Below are 22,314 nucleotides of genomic sequence, written 5' to 3' on the forward strand. Positions count from 1 at the left end.
AGCAAAGCGTGAGCATGCAGTAACAGCACCATCAAACATAGCAGCATAGATTGAGCGGTAGCAGAAAGCTGCGTGCACCCATTAATCTGCATTATCACCATAATGCTACATTAACTACAACACACAGCAACTTGCGGTATGGGGAGTGCCGGCCAGCGGAGTGAGAGGCTACGGAAAGAAATACGTAGACACTGCCGGAGCAGAATGTTGGCGGAGCCAAGTATCTACGAGAGAGGATTCAGGGTCGGCCGGGTAGACACTGCCGAAGCAGAATGTTGGCGGAGCCAAGTATCTATAAGAGTCTGCGTCCGAGGGACGGCGACCGAGGGCCCTGAGTAGCCGGAAATGAGCGTGGCCCATAATGGCCGGCAATTCCCGCACCGAAGAAGCCACGAGCGCAGTTGTGCAAACAGCAGGAGAGCGAGAGGTCGCCCAGGGTGAAGGTAAAAATAATAATAATAATAATAAGGTAGAGGCAAAAATGGTTCGTACATTGTCTCAGCACGAAATATAGAATCAATGAGGCCATCGCCAAGAGTCCATGCAACACACACATGATTACAGGGCACATCACACAATTAAATAGGCCCACTGTGAAGAGCCATAGAAACAGACAGCAGGTCCGACGGATCAGAGCGAATGTACCTCAGAACACAGTCACTTTGCCACCTACCCATAGCACGAATCTTCCACACAGGTACGCCGTTTGCAGCAGCCGTTGTCGCCGCACCAATCCTGAAGGAGTGGCCACTATAATCAGCCACATTACTCACCCCGGACAACTGCAGGAGGGCTCTCAGTTTATCAGTGAAGCGACGGCGAGTCAGCGGTGCGCCTGACTTAAACCGGAACAAGGGCCGCAACAACGGCGGCTTACTGCGCGACAAGTACTCGACCATGGCAACAACGGGACAATATTGCGGCGTTGCTGGCCCGATGTAGAGGGTCATGCCTCTGGCAAACGGGTCCGTCTTGGACCGCTTCACAACGAACTGTAACGCGGGCTTACCACCATGATACGCGATCTTCACACTATCGCCGGCAGCATCAAATCTTGGGTCGAACGGTGCGTGATCGCTTACAGTAAACTCAGCGCACCGCAGGAAGCCGTGGAACGCCAACAAGATTGCGGCTTGCAGCATTACGCGATCGTCTGGAGTAGAAGTCGGGTCATTCCGCAACCGGTCCACAACCGACCGGATCAGATCACTTGTCAGTGGAAGACGGGTCATGGACGGAGCAGTGCCCTTCACTCTCTTAATACCCTTAAGCACGCGCGGTAGCAGGGTAGCGCCTGTCGTAGGATCGTCCATGCCACACTCGAGATGCAGATTACGAACGGCCGAGATGTAATTGGCCACTGTACCCGGCTTCACAGACCTCGCCAAGTAGGCCGCAAAGCTCGATAACATACTGTCTGACGCCGGCAACGGGTCCCATCGGCATAACCGGCAGAATTGCCGGTAGCGCTGTTCTCCATAACGGTATGCTGCCCTGGTAGATGGCGCAATGGCTAGGGACGCGTAACGGGCTGTTTCGCTGCTTAGTCCCAGGAGGGAAGGGGCACTGGCGTGTCCGGGCCCTGTCGAGCCCGCGGGGCGAGCATCCGAAATTCCTGCAGTTTAAAACGAGAGAGAGCATCCGCAATTGCATTAGACTTGCCAGGCACATGACGGGCTACGACACAGAAGTTATGCCTCGCACACACAAAGAACAGTTTGCGGATGAGGGCCATCACAGGTGGAGACTTTGACGTGCCCGAAGCCAAGCAATCAACCACGGCCTGATTGTCGCAGTGGAACGCTATGCGAAGCCGGCACCACATATGTCCCCACGTGGCACACGCAACGAGAATAGGATACAGTTCCTTGTACTCTATGGACAGGTCCATGGTGTCTTGCTCCCAGCGGCTGAACATCCACCTGCCCTCGTTGGCATAATAGGCGCCCCATCCAAGGGTGCCACTAGCATCAGTGTATAGACCTAAGTCGGTACTGGAAGTCTCGGCTTGGTACAGGAAGAACGACTTGCCATTCCAACTAGCTAAGAACTCCTGCCACCACAGAAGGTCCTTACGACAATCGCCGCTCAAGGTAATGCGGTAATGCCGAGGTACCTTGCTGAACTTCTTAGCGGTGTCCCATAATCTGCGCATAAACGTGCGGCCCGGAACAATCACCTGCGCAGCAAAAGAGAGCTTGCCCAATAGAGAGACGAACTTCGCTGTGGGGATAGAGCGAGTTGAGCTAGCATCGAGGACGAGTTGTTTAATATCGGCTAGCTTATCATCCGGTAGGCGAGCTTCGAACCGCTCAGAATTCAACGTGATGCCAAGGAATGTCAACTCCGTCACAGGGCCCTCCAGCTTCTCCAACGCCAGGGGAACGCCGAGGTATGTGAAGGCTTCTTCAATAATAGAGCGTTGCTTGGACGCGAGGGACAAGAAAGGCGCGGACACAGAGAGGTAGTCGTCTAAATAATGCATGATGATCGGAATGGCGAACTGGTGATGCAAAATCCACTCAACGGCTTCCGCAACCTTGTTAACCCTTTCACCACTGTCGACGTATATATACGTCATGACGTGTGCACCTGCCCCACTGACGACGTATATATACGTCCTCAGTGTACGTCGCGTTTGTACTGATGCCTCAACATCAGTGGGGCCTGGAACTGTTCCTCAGTGGGCTGAAGGCCCTGATCGACGTGTACGCGGCGTATGTGGCCAGTCTGCACAGCAGAACAGCCGCGAGCATCGAGTTTGAAGTGCGTATTTTGGCATATCGTTCAAATAAATTGTTTTGCTCAAAGTTCGTTTTCGTCATCTTGCCCTGCTGTTTCTCGGCAAGGTAAGTAGCTCAACTACTCTGTGTCGATGGAAGGAGTCCTGTGAAGCAGTGTGAGGCCGGTAATGACTCTGAGGATGATTCTGGAGACAGCGAAATTGTGTCGGAGTCGTTTTCTGAGGATTACGAATTTGCTGCTATTCAAAAGATCGCAGCTGACTCGGACGCAGGGGATGCTGGAGACCAAAGAGATTTGGAAAGCGATGCTGAAGTCTCTGACACCTAGGCATGGTGTTCTGAGCAGGAGCTGTCTGTCGTGAGCCCGTTTGCTGAAGTTCCTCAACTAAACTGCGATCAAATTTGAAGGTCAGATTTTTGAAAATATTTGAATTTGAAGTCAAGTGTACTGGTCAGACATGCATGCAGATCACAATAGAGATGTGCATACATGTAAATATTGTATGTTGAGTACAGAGCCAGGCACCTACAGGATGGAGATTGCTATCTAATATGAATCCAGAATAATCCAGAATAGTCAACAATTGTGCAATTTTGAACCACTATCAGAAATTGCGCAGCCGATTGTTTCTTGAATTTTCATGCGTACGTACACCGGTACGCAGTATGCACTCGGCTGTTTAGGGAATGCTTCAGACTATTTTCATAGCTGGAAGACTATTTTCATAGCTGGATTGTCTTGGCAGTGAGTGTCTAAATCAGAGAATGAGCAGTATTGCATTCTCCATCAATATGACTTTACCTGTGCCGTGCGCGTACGTACGTACGCGTGTGGCCAGAGATGAATCACCCTGGGATGCGCCGAGCACAGTGAGCCAACCGCTGCCACTGCACCGGCTGCTATTATAGCTGATGCAGTTGCTGTGGTTGCTACTCCAGTTACTCGGCATCCTCACTGTCCATCATATGGTTTTGTCTTGAAGTAGGTAGGGCTGCTGGAGGATTCAAGCTTTACGAGGCGCCCAAGAAAAAGAAAGACCCATTCTGGATCGCGAAGTTGCATATGATGCAAGCACGGTATAAAACGAGTTGCTGTACTCTAGTCTAGGTTGCCGTAGAACACCAGGATCATATCAAGCATGTTTATATGACGTTTCTCCATTCTGAAGTCAACACTGACCATTTATAGCACTGCTTGCCATTGCTTGTCTGATCTTTGTCGTCAATTGCCTAAATTGATTGAATTTCGAGGAAAAATCGCCAAAAGTCGCATATCTAAATATGGTGTTACGAGTCTCGTACAATGAAATCCTGCAAAATTTCTTTGGATTCACTGTGCATATGTCCATACCCAACATCTCCAATCAATTTTGGACCAGAATATGCATTTTCAAAAATTGCCATTTTTGGCCCAGTGGGAGGTGATTTTCCGGTCAGGGCTGAAAGGGTTAAAAATGAACGGGCTAGAACGCAGACCAAACGGTAACACCTTCTCGAAATAGTACTGGTTCTGCCAATGAATGCCCAACAGCGGCCAGTCATCAGGGGAGACTGGGATGAGCCGGAATGCGTTGCGGACGTCGAGCTTCGTCAAAAGGGCGCCGCGGCCCACTGACATGATGGCACGAACTGCATCATCGACGTGGATATACCTCAAGCTGAACTTGTCCGCTGGTATGCCGTCATTTACGCTGGACCCTTCAGGTGCCGACAGATGGTGAATTACACGAAGGCGACCGTTTTTCTTCGGAACAATGCCAAGCCCAGACGACTGGATAGGGCTAAATGGTGGCGTGGTAAACGGACCAGCTGTCATACCGTCCTTGCAGCAGCGTTGGAGATAGTCCGAAATATGTTGTGAATGAGGAGCTGAAGAGGTGAGATTCGGGGCTACTACAGTCTTACGCTGGCCCTCAAAGCCGACAGAGAAACCGTAAGCAAGGCCGTTGCATACATAATTGACGAATTGCTGATCAGGATGTGAAGCAAGCATGGACGCAAAACGGGAAACGTGCAGAGGCGTATGAACAGAATGTACAGTATTATGCAGTGTGCGGTGGATGGTGGCCTTAGTGTCGCGCTGGACACTGAAGGCTGGCATGATGTTGGCAGCCCTATTGCTTGGGTTTACCACCCGCCCCCGAGCTGGTGGTGTTACCCTTACATTGGGAAGCTGGGTGGCGACCCCGGCAGATCTGGCAGGTGTGGGACCTGGAGCAAGGGCCGAAGCACCGACCCGCATTGAAATTGCGGCAGACCGGTTGTCCTGGGGAGGCTGAGCCCTTGGAGTTACTAGCGAAGCCGGAAAACCGTTGGTAGGACTGTTGGTAGGGACGAAAAGGACAGCGTCCATCAGCAGAAGGCGGATGTGCAGCGCCGCATGCCATGCAGGCAGACCGAGCGCGTCCTGTTGTCGCCAGCTGCCACAGGTTTGGGTCGATAATGTCCCACTTCAGCGACGGGTCGACAGCAGCCTTGATGCGGAACTTCCTGTCATACTCCAACCACCCTTCAGGCGTGAATCTGCGGTTAGCCTCGAGGATGAGGCCCTGGTAACACAGCAACTCCGCTGACCTGTGCGGGGCCACGTCGACAATAACCTGGCTCATGATCGTGTAGGCTTCCACCCACGTTGCAAGGTCGTGAACGTGCCTGCTCTTGCCGCGGGCAGCGCCGTCCTCGACCACCCGCAACGGGCCCCCATCCGACGACTCAAAACGGAGCACGTCCTGTGTGCGGGCGTGCGGCACGGAGCCAGACACAGAGGGCAAGAGCTCACTCAATTCCACGAACTCACCCGTCAAAATCCGCTCGCGATGTTTGGCTCCCAGGTGGGCGGCGAACGACTTGCTGCTACCTGAGCTGGCTGGGAGAGGAGTCGAGTTCGTAAGACTATGAGGCAGAGAATCGGGAACCATGGCCGCCAGAAGTGTTCGCAAAGTCTCCGACACCACCGATACTATGGTGGAGCGGATTGTATCGGGAGTTATCGCCGACGTCGGAGGCACAGACGGCGCCAACGGCTCGCGTTCTCTGTTGCCTGCTCCGCTCGCCGTGCTCGCTGCAGACTCGCAGGGATCAGCGTGATGAACTTGGGCCTGACTCAGGCGATCAACGAGGGCAGCCTTCCGGCCCGAAGTATCCAAATCCAACAGCGAGAGTTTGCTGCGGAGACGCGGAACCGTCATGGCGCGGATTTCATCGTCAGTATAGGCAGCCATGGCGCCGCGAAGACAAGGCGGCGAGGAGCGAATAAACTCACAAACTGTGAAACACCACGAGCAAGCAAGAAACTCACAAACTCTAAAGCACTACGAGCAAGCAAGAAACTCACAAACGAGTCAAAGCTCACAAACGAGTCAAAGCTCAACGGCGGCGAGGAGCGAATAAACTCAGAACTCTGAAACACTACGAGCAAACAAGATCAATGTCACGTAGAGAGATGCATTCAATATCATGCTGAGTGCCAAGCTGCACAGAGACCCTAGCCAGCAGCAAAGCGTGAGCATGCAGTAACAGCACCATCAAACATAGCAGCATAGATTGAGCGGTAGCAGAAAGCTGCGTGCACCCATTAATCTGCATTATCACCATAATGCTACACACACACACACACACACACACACACACACACACACACACACACACACACACACACACACACACACACACACACACACACACACACACACACACACACACACACACACACACACACACACACACACACACACACACACACACACACACACACACACACACACACACACACACACACACACACACACACACACACACACACACACACACACACACACACACACACACACACACACACACACACACACACACACACACTACTACTACTACTACTATGATACAGCTACCCTAAACGGGTCACGCCGCCCTCCACCCAAGCATGAGCACTATGAGGGGCAGTGGCAAATAAATAGAATCAGCTAGCAGAACTGGCAAAACAGATGAAACAATGGAGCAGAACGGACGACTGCTGTACTGTAACAACAACCTGACAGCTACAGTGACAACGACTGAAAATGAACAGGAAGGAAAAAATTCAAAATTTCACGTCACGAAAAAAACACTGTCCACGAAAGAATCCACCAAGCAAAAGGAGTGTGGGCATCCGAAATCCCACCAGGACTCCACTAGCAGTTCTTCCACGTTGACGATGTAAGCGGCAGGGCAAGGCCTCACAAATCCGACAGACTTCCACAACGCTTGACCAGTGCACTCATGACGACGAAAAGATTGAAGTTTCAATTCCCACCATTCCGCCATTGGGACCTTCCTCTCCGCACTCGCTCGTCCACTCCACTGAAAAACAACGAGTTGTTCCAGCACTCCACCAGCCAATCCGCAATTCCCACCACTGCATTCTTCGAGCTTGGATTCTTCACAGCACTCGAGGGACAGCTACTCCACTGCGAGTGGTGGACCACGGCCGACGCAGCAGTGACAATATCAAAGTAAATTGTCCTGCAAGCTACATCGCGATTCCGCGCTCCAATCATGCAGCACTACCTTGGCAGTGTGCGAGGGTGCTCCAGGGTCGACTCTGGCTACGCCAGAGTCGCCCTGGGCAGGCAGAAAACTTGGGAGAAAGCACACACACACACACACACACACACACACACACACACACACACACACACACACACACACACACACACACACACACACACACACACACACACACACACACACACACACACACACACACCTTGGTCCTTGGTAACACTGCCATCAAATGGTCACGTGTCCCCTGTGCAGGGGTCGACAGCACTGAGTTCAGCATTGGACCCAGAAACGCCGCTCTACTTCCTGGACAGGAAATTAGCACAGCTATGCAGGTCGAAACCACGGGATGACTTGCAGCAGCGACCGCAGCCGAGACAATGCGCTCTGCAGCAGGGCAGGGCAACCCGCTGTTTCCGGACCGAGTCTGCCGATGCCACAGCCGAGACCGACGCCACTTCAGCAGCCGAGTTGGAGAGACACTTATGCGAAGCTAGCCCGCCAGCACTCAAGAACCATCTCCCGCACGCATTACATAGTCGGCTGCCGGACTGCTCAGATATGGGCTTCCTCCTCTCGGCCAGGCACTTGTGGCGATTCTTGTATTTCTGGTGGGCGAAAGTACGCTGGCAAACATCGCAGAGCACAGAAGTGTCACGCTGAGCCGATCGCGGTACTGGTTGAGCGGAATACGCACTGCGCCATTTCCCACGCTCCTGGGCGAGGTCGTACCATTCCGTGTGGTCGATGTTCACTGCGGAGAGGTCAGCTCTGACAGAGTCTCGCCACCGTTTCCGAGGACCGCAAGCCGGCCTCGGCGGAAGGAGCGCACCAAACAGGAGCTGGCGCGGAGTTCTATCGCCGTCCATCCTAGCTAGATGGCCTAGCCACTCCAGACGGCGGCGAAGAACACGTGTGGTAATATCCACTGGATCTCGACGATTCCAGGCCTCCAGAATGGTCTTCCTGTTGATGTGGAAGTCCCAGGTGTCTCTTCTACCGAGGGCTAAGATTGCGGAAATGCAGCGAAGATGGAAGGCGGACAGCGCCGCAAGCTCGCTTTTCAGTGGTACCCAACACTCCGCTCCGTAAAGGAGAAGAGAAGCCACACATGCATCATACACCATTCGCTTCGTTGCCAGTGAAAGATCGCCATCATCAAAGACAGATCGACGCAATGCTCCGAATGCCCTAGATGCTGACGCTATTCGGGACCGAGTGTCCACTGCGGTGCGGCCACCAGTATGGATGATGGAGCCTAGGTAGCGAAAGTCATGCACATTCTCGACAATTTCCCCGCCAACCACCAATGGACGACGATCCTCCGGAGAAATGCCGAAGCCGACCGCCATTACTTTGGTTTTTGATAGGTTGATGGTGAGGCCGAAGCGAGTTGCGACGTCCATGAACCGGCTGAGCGCAAGTGTGGCACCATGGTGAGTTGTAGCAATAAGTGCCGAATCGTCTGCGAATTGACAGTCACGATGGATGTTGATTGTGTCAGTCTTCTGGCGTTTGAAAAGGAGAGACGGTCCAGAGTTAGAGGAGACGGGAAGTCCAATCTCAGGTATGTCCGCAACCTCACGCTGCCACAGCTGGAATACTGCCCACATGAATATATTGAACAATACTGGGGCCATACAACAACCTTGTCGAAGGCCATTTTGCACCTCAATAGGCTCGGCCTCGATGCCCGGGATCGACAGGTTTGCAGACATAGAGGTATGAAATGAGCTGATAATGGTAACCAGCTTGTCAGGTACGCCCGCCTTCCGGAGAATTTCCCACATGCACTTACGGGTGACGGAATCATAGGCCTTCCGTAGATCAACAAAAACCATGAAACCAGAGCAGCGATGTTCATATAGTTTCTCAGATATTTGTCTCACCGCGAAGATCATGTCTGCACAAGATCTGCCTTTGCGGAATCCACACTGCGTGTCTGGTAGGATGTCTTCCGCGAGCCGCTGCAATCTTGTCTGGACGAGGCCAGCAACAGCCTTTCCTACCACCTCCAGAAGAGCGATGCCCCTCCAATTGTCACAGCTGGATAGATTTCCTTTTTTTGGTATCGGGACAAGCTGGCAGTCCACCCACTCCTGGGGCACCCGCTCTGCATTCCACACTGTCTGGACAAGGTCTAGTAGTGCCATCATGAGGCCATCCCCACCAGCCTTCAGCAGTTCCGGTAAGATTCCAGAGCCTCCTGCTGCTTTTCCGTTCCGTAGTCGGCGCACAGCCTGCCTAAGCTCTTCCAGAGTAGGTGGATCGGCGAGGTCTTCACACACTTCCTGTTGCTCAATGGTGGCAACAGTCGCAGGTTCATACGAGGTTGGAACATTGTAAACCTTGGAGAAGTGACGGTGCCATGTGCGGCCCTGATCCGCCGGTGAATTGCAGACATTTCCGTTCTCGTCCCGCACAGCGACTGCAGTTACACCCACAAGCCCTCGCCGAGCCGTCTGCATGGTCTTGATACCGGCCCAAATGCGCGCCGAGTCAAAGCGCCCCTTCTCAGTACGTTGTGCCATGGCAGCAAACCAATCATTCTTCGCAGCTCGGGTGGCAGCGCGAGCCCTCGTGCGCGCAACACGGTAGCGCGAATACTCTTCCTGATTCCGGCCACTAGTGATCCATGTTCGATAGCATGCATTGCGCGCGTCCAGCAGTGGCCGCAGCCCGTCCTGGCTTTCCGTAAACCAATCAGGCTGCCGTCTCCTCTGATGACCGAGAGTGTCCGCAGCTGCCGCCGTCACCACGTCCCGCATCGCATTCCATTTCTCGTCTACCGTTTCCGCGTCCGCCACTGCATCAATCTTGGCATTGATGCTTTCCTGGTAGTCGTCAACCTTCCTCCGGTGGTTTCCCTCAGCATCTGTCGAAACCACTGCGGGCAGATTATGCACTGCAAATCGTACTCTCTTTGTGGATTTCCGCGGTTTCCACAAAACCCTGCCGAGCCTAAACCTGGCGGCAACAAGACTATGGTCGCTCCCACATTCTGCCGAGCGAATAACCTGAGCATCAGTGCACCAGTGCCGGCTCCCTTGCGCTGTGATGATGAAGTCAATACAATGGACATGTTTAGTTCTGGGATGCTGCCAAGTGCCTTTCAATTCCTGCTTTTTCCTGAACCAGGTGTTCGCGATCCAGCATTGATGCATTGCCAGAAACTGAAGTAGCTCCTCTCCAGACGAATTCAGGCAGCCCAAGCCATGTGAGCCACGCACAGCGCTCCAATCATCACCTGGCTCTCCAGATCCCACTCTGGCATTGAAATCTCCAAGTAGAACAAATTTATCTGTGCACGGTATTGAGTTGAGTACTCCTTGCAGAGAGTCATAAAACGCATCCTTTTCACAGCGCTTACACACACACACACACACACACACACACACACACACACACACACACACACACACACACACACACACACACACACACACACACACACACACACACACACACACACACACACACACACACACACACACACACACACACACACACACACACACACACACACACACACACACACACACACACACACACACACACACACACACACACACACACACACACACACACACACACACACACACACACACACACACACACACACACACACACACACACACACACACACACACACACACACACACACACACACACACACACACACACACACACACACACACACACACACACACACACACACACACACACACACACACACACACACACACACACACACACACACACACACACACACACACACACACACACACACACACGTCACAGGTGCCTCTTCTTTATAAGTAAAGATATAAAAATTGGTTGTGAGCAACACTGGCTCACACTCAAATAACTGCTTTTCACCAGAAAAATATTATATTTCAACGTTTCGATAACCGCAATCAATAAAACTAGCTGAACCGACATTTGTGTACTTTATTCATGCAATGTAAAAAACGGTGGAGACGATGTGCAATAAAACGATGAAAATATGAAGAAATGGTGTAGGGAAAAATATGGATTCAAACAAGTTTTCGTACAACACTCATCAGGAATCGTCGTTGTACTAAAGGACACTGAAACAAAAATTGAACTATTATAGAAAATCTAAGTTAGAGAAATAACACTAAGGCAACAACAGTGAAATTTACAAGTGTGAATTTTAACAATCAAAGCGAGAACTGAACAAAGGAGAAAGGAAGGAAAGACAACGTGATAACACATAACAGCAGTACATTACACCTAGAACAGTAACGGCCAAGCTTGGCCGCACTAAACACGACACGTTACTTGAACAATTTCAACCCAATTATACTATCTTTCTGTACACACAAATTAGGCTTGTACAGACGCTGATAGATAGCTTCCAACACTTTTAACTGTAGTCCATAACCATGACGACCACGGCCTTCCCTATCAAAATAATAAATTCTACTACTACTACTACTACTACTACTACCACGGCACAATACAGTGAACGAAGAGTCGGAATACGCACCGCAACAATCAGGACTAGCCAGCAGATGATTGTACACTGAAGACTTGCTACCACGAAACCTACGCACAACACTAACACTCTCACCGGCACTCTCACCATCACTCCCATCACTGCTCTCCGACTCACTGCTCCCTCCCTCCCTCGTCGTAAAGACAGGCACAAAGTGTACTGCGTAGTATGTTCGACGAACAACAGACTTGACTGCACTACAAACTTTAGTCGACTCCTGCCCTTTCCACGGCAAACATAAATAAACGGGACAACGAGCCGGACCAATCATAGGAGCCTTCGTAGTTTGTTCGACTTTCAACAACTTCTGCAACAAAAACTCAGGGTACCCGTTCTTGACAAAAACTGACCGGAGAAAATCAAGCTCTTCCTGCAGCTTGCAGGACGAACAAATACGCTTCGCACGATCTACAAGGTTACGCACTAAGTTTACTTTAGGCCAAGTAAAAAAAAAAGCTAGATGATCGTCCCCGTCCGCCCCAGTTTTTGTCAGCGCCCCAAGAAATATTTTATTTTTTAAATCGTGAGTTTTTGCCGAAATCGTTGGTTTTTTACCGATCGCGGATGCAGGAAACATGTGCACGCTTTGTTTAATACTTTCTTTACTATATGGACCACATACTACTAGTATATCACAACGTCAGTATCGATCTGCTGAAGAAAGAAAAAGAAAAAAAGAAAAAAAAAGAAAAAAAGAGAAAAAAAACCTTGATGTTGTTGTGTACACTGTGTGCATGAGAGGGTAAAAAGTAAAAAAATAAAAATAAAATCCTCCCGCCCTCCCCGATTTTTCCAAAAAAAAGGACGATCATCTAGTAATTTTTTTTACTCGGCCTTATATTGAGACGAACAATAAGAGTCATATACAATGTACTGACCAGTAAACGTCGGCTTTCGATAAACGGTGGTCAGCACGTCACTACTCGTTTTTTCCACAAGCACATCTAGAAATGACAATTTGTTGGACTGTTCATGCTCACATGTAAAACGGAGGGCAGGGTGAATACTATTCAACACGTCAAGAAACTCGTTACTACGCTCCTCATTATCAAAATATGTGAATGAGTCGTCCACGAAACGTACATAAAGGTCAGGCCACAATGAATCATCAACTTTCGACTCACAGTAACCGACAAACACGTTTGCCAATACCGGACCAAGGGGCGAACCCATCGCAACACCATCGACTTGTTTGTACATGACATTGTCGAACGAAAACTCAACACCAGTTGTGACCAGCAACAACAACCGTCTAAACGCACTTTCAGATATCCAAGGAGTGTCAATGTCATCATTACGGTACAAAACATCCATGCAGATGTCGACAGTTTCTTCAATCGGCACATTAGTAAATAAACTGACGACGTCAAACGAACACATGTGTGCGTTGGATGGTACAGGCTTGTTGCGGAGCTTCTCAACGAAATCAAAACTGTCTTTTACAGTGCGCTTGCAGTAGTAGTCCTGCACTGGTTGTAAGTAAATACACAGCCACTTGGAAATAGAATATTGGGGTGAAGCCGTCATGGAAACGATGGGACGTACTGGACATGTGGGCTTGTGTATTTTTGGTAAGCCATATAGCCTAGGCCGGAGGGTGCCTGTCGGTTTAATGCGATCGAAATCATTTGAGGATATTTCACCGTCGTCTTTCAGTTTCTTTAGGTAAGCTATTAGTTCTTTTTCTACTTTCTCTGTTCGATCAAAACTTTCAACTGGGCCGAGGGTCTGGAACTTTGATGTGTCATTAAGATGACAGACATCTTGTCGATGTAATCGGTTCTGAGCATCAGAACTGTAGCCCGCCCTTTGTCCGGGCGGGTGACGATGATTTCCGTGTTTTTGCGGAAGTCACGGAGGGCTTTCATGTGTTCCTGGCCTAAGGAAAATGATCGCTTATCTGGAAGTTTGTCCGCATGCTCCTCAGCCTCAGCTCGGATCTTTGCTGCGCATATTGATTGTTGGGCTTCTGATATCGGTGTAAAACGTAATAACTTTCGATAAAACAATTCAAACTCGGTCATGATAACTTCCTTTTTATTTGATGATGGGGGAACGCCAAAATCAGTGCCACGGCAAAGGAGCTCCTTCTGCACGGTAGTCAATTCCAATGGTGTAAAGTTTATTATTGTTGTTTCAGGATCGATGTTAACTTGGTCAACGTTTCGGTCATGAAATAACCATCATCAGGAATCCTGATCCTGATGATGGTTATATATTTTCATGACCGAAACGTTGAAATATAATATTTTTCTGGTGAAAAGCAGTTATTTAAGTGTGAGCCAGTGTTGCTCACAACCAATTTTTTACTTATGAAGCTGCGTGATGCGTCCTACAAGATTTTATATATATATATATATATTTTTTACATAGCAGACTCAGCGGAGGACGTTCAGGTTGGTTGTAACTCTGAGTTTCATGCCGCTAGGCAATCATCAGACAACTGATAGTAGTAGTAGTAGTAGTATTTATTATTTGACTAGGGGAGTCCCAACAGGCATGGCCTTGTTACAGGGAACCCTAGGTGAATCTTTGTGAGGTGAGCAAAAGAACCAGCAGATTGTGCCTGACGACAGTTTGGAGGAAGAGTGTTACTGATACTAGGGTCTACCCAACAGTATGCTTATAAACACATAGAGCCACAAGCATAAACAAAATTAGCGCTAAATCTGGTGTGAGGTATGGGGAGAAAGCTGGCGCGGGCCAAGGCGCGACAGGGGAAGTGCCAGGATGGTGGCGGGCAACAGGCAGGTGTGAGCATGAAAGCGCGGAAAGAGGCGATGGGGAGGCAGTGTACAGTAGATTTATATTTTTTTTTACATGTAGCACTGAGCCGTATGGTGACTGACATGATCCTTTCAATGTTCTAATCTTTCAAGTGACGTTTCCTTTTCTACCTGGACTCCTCCTTGGTTTCCCTTTTCTCTCTAGCTCTTCTCTTTTACCTTCTTGCCAGTATTATTCACTTAAATGTGGGGCTTTGAATAAAACAAGTCGAAATCTCATTAGCACTTGCAGTGCTGACTGTCAGCACTACTGCCACAACTACTGCCACTACTGCTGCCTGGGCTAGCCCAACGAGTAGACGTGACTTTGGCGCGTCTGACCTTGTTTTTTTAATTTTTTTACTAAGTCCACTTTGCTCCCGAATGAATGCGGAAAGTGGCGGCGGGGCCCTGCTGCTCAGCCGACCTTGGTGGTCTCGGTATCTGCACAGACAAAGCGCGCCAAGAATTGTGCCAGCTACTGCCAGCTACTGCCAGGGCATCAACCAGATTGAAAAAGGGACTGGGTGCGAGCGCCTCTAGTTAGCATGGTCACCATGGTCACTTACCGTCGACGAGATGATCTGAACCAGGGAGTCGTAAAATACCGGTATTTTACGACTCCCTGATCTGAACAGACTGTCAGTGTCAGTGTCCAGCCTAGCCAGTAGTACTAGTACTAGCCTGCTGTTCTGGCACTTGTTGGAGGCATGGCCCTGGGTGGTAAAAACGGGGGGGGGGGGGTATTACCGGTACACGTTCAGTGTACATGTACATGTATGTTCAAGTGAGAATTCAAATCGGCAGGAAAACCGCGAGCTCCCATGTATAGGGAGCAACACACTCTTCCCCTACTATCGCCGAAGTCGCACCAACCTCTTTTTCACAATGTATGTTCAGGAGGCAGAAACCATCCAGGAACAGGGGATTGTGTACAACAGCCTCTTTTCACAGGCAAACAAAACACAATTTGCAATTCATGGAGGAGTAGCACACAATTCAAGTACCGAAAACAATTTCATGAAAGGAATTCAAGTACGAAGTAGTGGTTGCGACCTCGGCGATGATTTGTAAGAAAAAGGGTTTGCTCCCCAATCATCGCCGAGGTCGCAACCACTACTTCGTACTGTTGTGCCCAGCGCGGGCTTGCGACTAGTTGGTTTGGAGGTGACAGCGTTGCGAATGACCGAGGGTCCTCGACGTCTGTCTCACCGTCCAGGAGCGACACTGACTCACGCTGCTATCTGGTGCTCACGAGGTGTTTGTCGCGCTGAAAACGGAGCGTCTCTGTAAGTTTGTATCCCTGGTGATGGTCGTGCCTGGAGAGCACTATATAAGTGGTGCTCTTCAGGCACAATCTTCCTCAGCCTACTCAAGCTCAACTGATGAGGGGTGAATTCCCCGAAACACTGTGTATTGAGCAGGGAGTGGTGCTTTCTTGCAGGTTTGCCGAGTCGAAGGTTCGATGGACTTCTCGTGTGCTCTGGATGGCAGTCGTGAGTCAGTCAAGTGTCAAGTAAAGTCGGCGGAATAGCGCGAGCTCCGGTGTGGGAATTAAAGTACTGATAACAATTGCATGAAAAAAGAGGAAGACCAAGGAACTACAAGTTACGCTATACTGTCCACTAACACCATCAGTTATTCCGTTTTTGCTTTGGTGTAGCCCTGAGGTTGATTGCTTATTTATTTCTACCCTTCCTCTCTCCATACTTCTGTCCCCCCCCCTCTCTCTCATTCCTTCTGTCGTCCACATGTATCAAAGGAGGCGAAATCGCCTGTTTGTGGTGCGACGTTAAATAAACTTCTACAACAACAACAACTACAGTTACTAAACAATCAGCTCATCAAACCTTGGCTTTCCATCTGAGTCCATTAATTGCATGAAAGGAATTCAAGTACTGAAGACGCATGAAAGGAAGAATGGGATAAGTAAATTGGAACCCTACTTAATTACAACAAAATTCAATGAAGCGAGTAGCACCGTCATGGAATGAGAATGCCATATTCTCTCAGTACTACAGTAGTACATGTATGACAGAAATGAAACACTCTATGTCTATGAGGAATGCCATAGTGTGCCTGACAATATCAAACTCCGGCACACCACTGGAAACGACTACAACCTACCCTCGGCCATCGCCAAGGGGCGCAAGGCATTGGTGGTAGCCTAGTAGGCACCGGCGGATTCTGCTCGAAAAGTTGGCAGATTCTGCTCGAAAAGCAGTGAAATTGGCAGAACCATACAAACCTCATGGCGGGCAATTCCTCGAATTCTGCTCCATTTCTTTATCCACATACCAAACATGCATGAAACTTACCAGAAAAGGTACCGAATTCTGCCAATTTTTCTGCCGGCATTATCCATCGCCGCATCGGTGCCTAGTATGCGATCACTTGCCCATAGGACTTGCTGCCGTCATGCTGCGCCAACATGCCACACAAGCGCTTCAGAAACCGCGTACATTCTGGGGATGTGCTGCCCGCCGTGGTAAGTAGTACAGTTTCCACGGTCAACATGCACAATCCTTTCATTATACATGCACTGCAATATCTTCTGCCTCTCGTGTTGCAGAACAAGGGCAGAGTATTTCTACTAGCATACTAGCATAATTATTATGAAGCTGCGTCTGCATGGAACACTCGTACATCGAGAAATGCGTTTTGGGCACGAGTCCAAAACCCTCGCACACGAATGTCCCACCTTACATCATTAATTTGCTGCCGTCATGCTGCGCCAACATGCCACACAAGCGCTTCAGAAACCGCGTACATTCTGGGGATGTGCTGCCCGCCGTGGTAAGTAGTACAGTTTCCACGGTCAACATGCACAATCCTTTCATTATACATGCACTGCAATATCTTCTGCCTCTCGTGTTGCAGAACAAGGGCAGAGTATTTCTACTAGCATACTAGCATAATTATTATGAAGCTGCGTCTGCATGGAACACTCGTACATCGAGAAATGCGTTTTGGGCACGAGTCCAAAACCCTCGCACACGAATGTCCCACCTTACATCATTAATTTGCTGCCATCGGGGGATTGTGTTATTGATTGGGGTGCTCAGGCAAAGTACTTGGTCAGTTCATGATAGATGTGAAATTTGCGAGGCGGGACTTATTTTCATGTCTGCATTTCTAGATCGTCTCCGACCGCTTCGGCGCTTGTTGAGCAGGAGCTTCTTCGGTGTCATCAGAATGCGGAATTTTTCTCTGGTACATATACATGTACGTAGGTTGCATTTTTGGGACTCACATCTGTATGATCCAGGGCCTGCTCTAGACATTCAACACAGCCCGGTCAGAGTGTACCTGGCGCATACAGGCCAGCCGGGTCAAGCCAGGTCAGATCATCCGGCAGAAAACGACCAAAAAGCGTGCTCAAAACGCAGGAAAACAGAAAGGCGAATTTATTATCGGAAATCGGAAATTTTGGAGAACAAGGCAACTATCAATGTCGGCAAACGTAGAAGGTAAACGACGTTACGTGAAGAATGCAAAGCAGTTTCATTGGATTCCATACCATTTTAAAAAAGGGATGCTGTTTTCTAATTAGTGCTAGTAGCAGGACGAACATGTTCACATAATAGAGCACTGGGGGGGGGGGGGGGTTGCCTGCAGCACCTTGTGGAGTGGCTGCTTGCTGCCACTGCATCACCCGCATGGCCAAGCCGACTGGCATCTGCTGCACCATCTGCTGAAAGGCTTCAGCAGACTGGAGAACTGGTGGAGTTGCAACTGCTGCTGCTGCTGCTGCTGGCGTTGCTGCTGCTGCTGCTGCTTTGGCTGTGCCGGCCAGGTCCCTTCTTTCAGACGAGGTTGACGTTGCAGTCGTAGTGCGCCGAGTCACCTCAGAATGGCATGCAGCCATAGCCTTGTCGTACTTGAAGTAGTTGAAGTCGGCGACGGCAGGAATGTCATCGCGACCAAATCCCCCGCCGCTCGTCTTCCTTTGGAAATGCGTCTTGCACAAAGCGCATGACATGGATAGACTGGCATGGTCGTAGTCCAGCCAGGTCGACCTTTCTTCCAAGAGTCTTGGAAAGCGTGAGTTCTTTTTCTCTTCGCTGCAGGCTCCATCGTCCAAATCACCAGTCGGCTGAAAACTAAACTTACTTGCAACTGTGTCAAAAGCTATAGCCAAAGTTGCGCTTTTGACTGCCTGCCCCATCGACTTTGAATGTCCTGACTTCCTGCTCGCCGCTGGCCAGATCGCGCTCGAACCAGTTGACCCCAGTTGACCCAAGCCGAGTTTCTGTCGCTTGTAGACTGTAGCAGTGGTACTCAGTGCCAGTGGTAGTGTAGTGTACGATCTACGGTTGCGCTAGATTTGCAACAGATAGATCGGGTCTGCGAGTCGTAAAATACCGGTATTTTAGGAATCCTCTGTCAGTTTGAGACATTTTTCGGCCGGGTCAGACTGGACCCGGTGTTATCTGTTCAGCCAGGTCGTGCAGTTCCCCAGCCGGGCGCGTGACCCGGCTGACCCGGCTCTCCAGCAGGCCCTGTGATCGGCTCTTCTCCCGCACCGCCCATGTGATGTTCAACGGCTTTCCTTCGCTCTTCACTTCAGCTCCCACATGTGTTTGATGTTTTTGTATTTTTCATGACGGACGAAGGCGAGGTGGTTGGCGTGACGGGCTTTGAAAGGTGTCTCTGAGAGACCGATGTCAATCTTGCTGGTAGATTCGGTAGTGGCCTCGTACACTATCTCCTTGGTCTGGCACTCTCCGCGAAGCGGACAGGACTCCTTGATTCTGCAGCTGCATGCTTTGGTTTGCTCTGGCTCTCGCAGGTTACTCTTGTTGTGGCTGCTGATCTCCGCTCCCATGTGGGGCATGCAGCTGTAGCTCACTTTCAAGGTGCTACGATTGAAAATCTTCCTGAGCTTGGATGTTTTCGGGAAGTACCTAGAGCCAAGGCTCAGGAACCTGCCGGCGACGTTTGTACTGACGTTCTTGGGGTAAGTGGGGTTGAACCATAATTGACCTTCCGGCTTCAGGGACTTCCACCCGCCTGTTGTCTCTCCTAGCGCCTTGGCCCGTGCCAGCATTCGTCTCCAATTGTAGTACATGTTGAGTGTGGACTAGAAATTATAAAAGGACACCTCGTAGTATAGTGCATGCCGGAATGATGTGATGGGCACTGACTGGGGTACAGATACCAGGGTTCACCTTACTTCGTTCTTCTTACGCGTTTATCATCTTTGTGTCGTTCTACCCTGTTTAGTACCATGGTTGGAGATCATCCGATGTATTTACAGCTATGCAGTATCATGATCACGAGTTGTTTGTCACCCAACCCAGGCAATCAATCTTTCCAGAAACAATAGAAGTACACGTCACTATAAATACTAGTACAGTCTCGGTAATAGAGACGCCACACTCGCATCGTGACTGTCTAATTCTATTGAACGGCTACTTGCCATGTGTTTTTCTTGATTGCTGAAAACGAACACTTGCTTGCTTGTTTTGTTCGCGTTGACATCACCAAGCAAGCTTGACTAGTCTTCGCACAAGCCAAATGAACAAAAGAAATGAGCAACGAGCGAGGCCAATGAGGTGAACACACGCATGCATGCAACTGCAGAATAGGTAAAAGGACACTTACTGTAGAACCGGTAATTTTAGCGACGTAAAAACCCTAGCGAATTTAGCGATCGACTCATTTTCGCTAAAGTTTCAAGTCGCTAATCCGTTGAGACATTAGTAGTGCACTGGTGATCCGTGAGTAAAATCGCTGCAAATCGCTAAAATAAAACGTCACTAACCGGTTGACAATGGGAAAACGCTAAAATTAATAGTCGCTAAAATTACCCGTTCTACAGTACTTAGACTAATCACACCAATCACCATGGGCACCATCAATACTTTTCAGAAGTGTTCACACTGCAATCCTCCCTCCGCAACCCACACTAACAGGTCTTAAAGGGGAACTACACCCAAAAATCAAAACTTCATGGTCCGTAGAGTTTTGGACGCTGAGTCGAATGGTGAAGGTCCCACTTCAATCCGACCAAGCGTTCTTGAGATATATCAGTTTGCAATTGTCCTTTTCGGGTCCGTGCCGTGACGTCACAAACCCGTGACGTCATTGAGACTTGGTGATCCTTTGGCCAGATCCAGAAACACTGGGATTTCGCATCTTCTTTCTGTTTGTCCATGGAAGAAGAGGGTATTTGTGTCATCATGGCTTTTGGCTGTGTTGTTGGCTACTATAATCTTACTGGTAACCCCCCTGGGATGAACCTGCACCAATTTCCGAAGGATTGTGCTTGGCACAGGCCGAGCAGTGCACCATAGCAGCTATCAAGCGACATAATTATTTGCTTGACACTTCGCGTGTGTTCCAGCCATTTGGCAGAGGAGGATTTTCAGGAGGAATATTATGCACTCATCCGATGCAGACGCTGGTCATGGTGGATGAAACTGTGGTGTGTCCTTTTTTCGCACGCCACACTGTGAAGCGTCAGTCGAAAAGCGGAGGTGAGTGCAATATTTCAAAAACACTAGCTACTGTATGTAGTTCATTCTTTTCCAAAGCATTTGTAGAATTGTTTTGGACTACATCACTACGAAATGTGAAGCTTTCCGAAACCGGCCTGATGAGGTGGACGGCAGTAGATCTCCTGTTTCCCTAGGCTATACTGCGTGCGATCGATGAACCTGTCTGCGATTGCTGTTCTTGATTTTACAGGAAGAAGATCAAGAGCGGCTGTACCATCGGTCGCAGTGACTCACTGTTGAGCTACGACCACTGCCACCGCCCAAAGGTTATAAGAAGGACTGTTTGCAGCGCCAGCGCCTCTAGCTGGCATGTTTTTTTCCTGTATGAACACACAGTATGTACTGCTGATAAGCTACATCACGCAATGACCCGCAGTTCAAGGAGAGAAGATAGTCCACATACCGGCAACAGTGTACACCTATTCGGGAACTCGTTGCGTTTTCTCAGTATGGATGCAGATGAGAGCCAGACATTATTATTATTGTGTGTATGCGTGCACGCGCGTGAGTGTGTGTGTGCGCGCGCACGCGCGTGAGTGTGCGCGCACGGGCGTGAGTGTGTGCGCGCAGGAGCGTGAGTGTGTTCGTGTGCGCGCCCGTGCGTGAGTGTGCGCGCACGTGAGTGTGTTTGCGCGCACGCGCGTGAGAGACAGACATTATTATTATTGTGTGTGTGGGTGCACGCGCGTGAGTGTGTGTGTGCGCGCACGCGCGTGACACTGAATGTGTGTGCGCGCACACTCGTGAGTGTGTGTGTGCGCGCACATGCGTGTGCTTTTGTGTAACGTAATATAACATTCCAAAGATATTCACGTCATCTATTCTGTGTTCTCCTTTATGTCATTCTCTCCCCCTTGCGGGAGGGACATGGAATGACAAGTAATAGATGCATTGCCGTTAGTGATCCTGAGGGATGTGTGCGTATGCAACCAAGTGCATGAATGCGCGCATGTGTGCGTGCACGAGCACAGGCACTTGTATGCTTATGCACTCGTGTGCGCACGCGCTTGTGAAATTGCGTGTCTGCGTGCGTGAGCATGTGTGACTACTATACTATGTGCCCACCAAGGTGAGCACATGTGCGTGCGTGTGTGTGGGGCGCAGGCGGATATGTGCAGACGTTTTAGAATAATAATCAAGAAGGACAGAGCTGTTCCGGTAATGCAGTCATGAGACACCACAGTAGGGCAAAACGCACTCAATGTGCTACTGTGCTGCTGCTGCTGCTAGAGTGCACAGCGTAA

At 49.8% G+C, this 22,314-nt stretch overlaps 2 protein-coding genes and 1 long non-coding RNA gene across 3 annotated transcripts; 1 reads left to right on the forward strand and 2 right to left on the reverse strand.

Annotated features, from left to right (window-relative positions):
- Nucleotides 1–578: 578 nt before the first annotated feature.
- Nucleotides 579–1,412, reverse strand: LOC135821863 (uncharacterized). The gene has a single exon (XM_065334861.1). It carries the CDS (start codon nucleotides 1,410–1,412, stop codon nucleotides 579–581), a length of 834 nt encoding a protein of 277 aa, XP_065190933.1.
- A 131-nt stretch (nucleotides 1,413–1,543) lies between these two features.
- LOC135821864 (uncharacterized) lies at nucleotides 1,544–2,581 on the reverse strand. Its single transcript, XM_065334862.1, has one exon. The coding sequence runs from the start codon at nucleotides 2,579–2,581 to the stop codon at nucleotides 1,544–1,546; it is 1,038 nt and encodes a 345-aa protein (XP_065190934.1).
- Nucleotides 2,582–20,589: 18,008 nt separating this feature from the next.
- LOC135820672 (uncharacterized) lies at nucleotides 20,590–21,970 on the forward strand. Its single transcript, XR_010554176.1, has 2 exons — nucleotides 20,590–21,049; nucleotides 21,261–21,970. It is a non-coding gene; the product is annotated as an uncharacterized LOC135820672 (long non-coding RNA).
- Nucleotides 21,971–22,314: the final 344 nt, after the last annotated feature.

Source organism: Sycon ciliatum, chromosome 7 (assembly GCF_964019385.1).
Source record: "Sycon ciliatum chromosome 7, ocSycCili1.1, whole genome shotgun sequence".
NCBI classification, from domain to species: domain Eukaryota; kingdom Metazoa; phylum Porifera; class Calcarea; order Leucosolenida; family Sycettidae; genus Sycon; species Sycon ciliatum.

Bases quoted from the DNA above. Each gene is read 5' to 3' on its own strand.
- LOC135821863 (XM_065334861.1), bottom strand. From the start codon at position 1,412: ATGTTATCGAGCTTTGCGGCCTACTTGGCGAGGTCTGTGAAGCCGGGT.
- LOC135821864 (XM_065334862.1), bottom strand. From the start codon at position 2,581: ATGACGTATATATACGTCGACAGTGGTGAAAGGGTTAACAAGGTTGCG.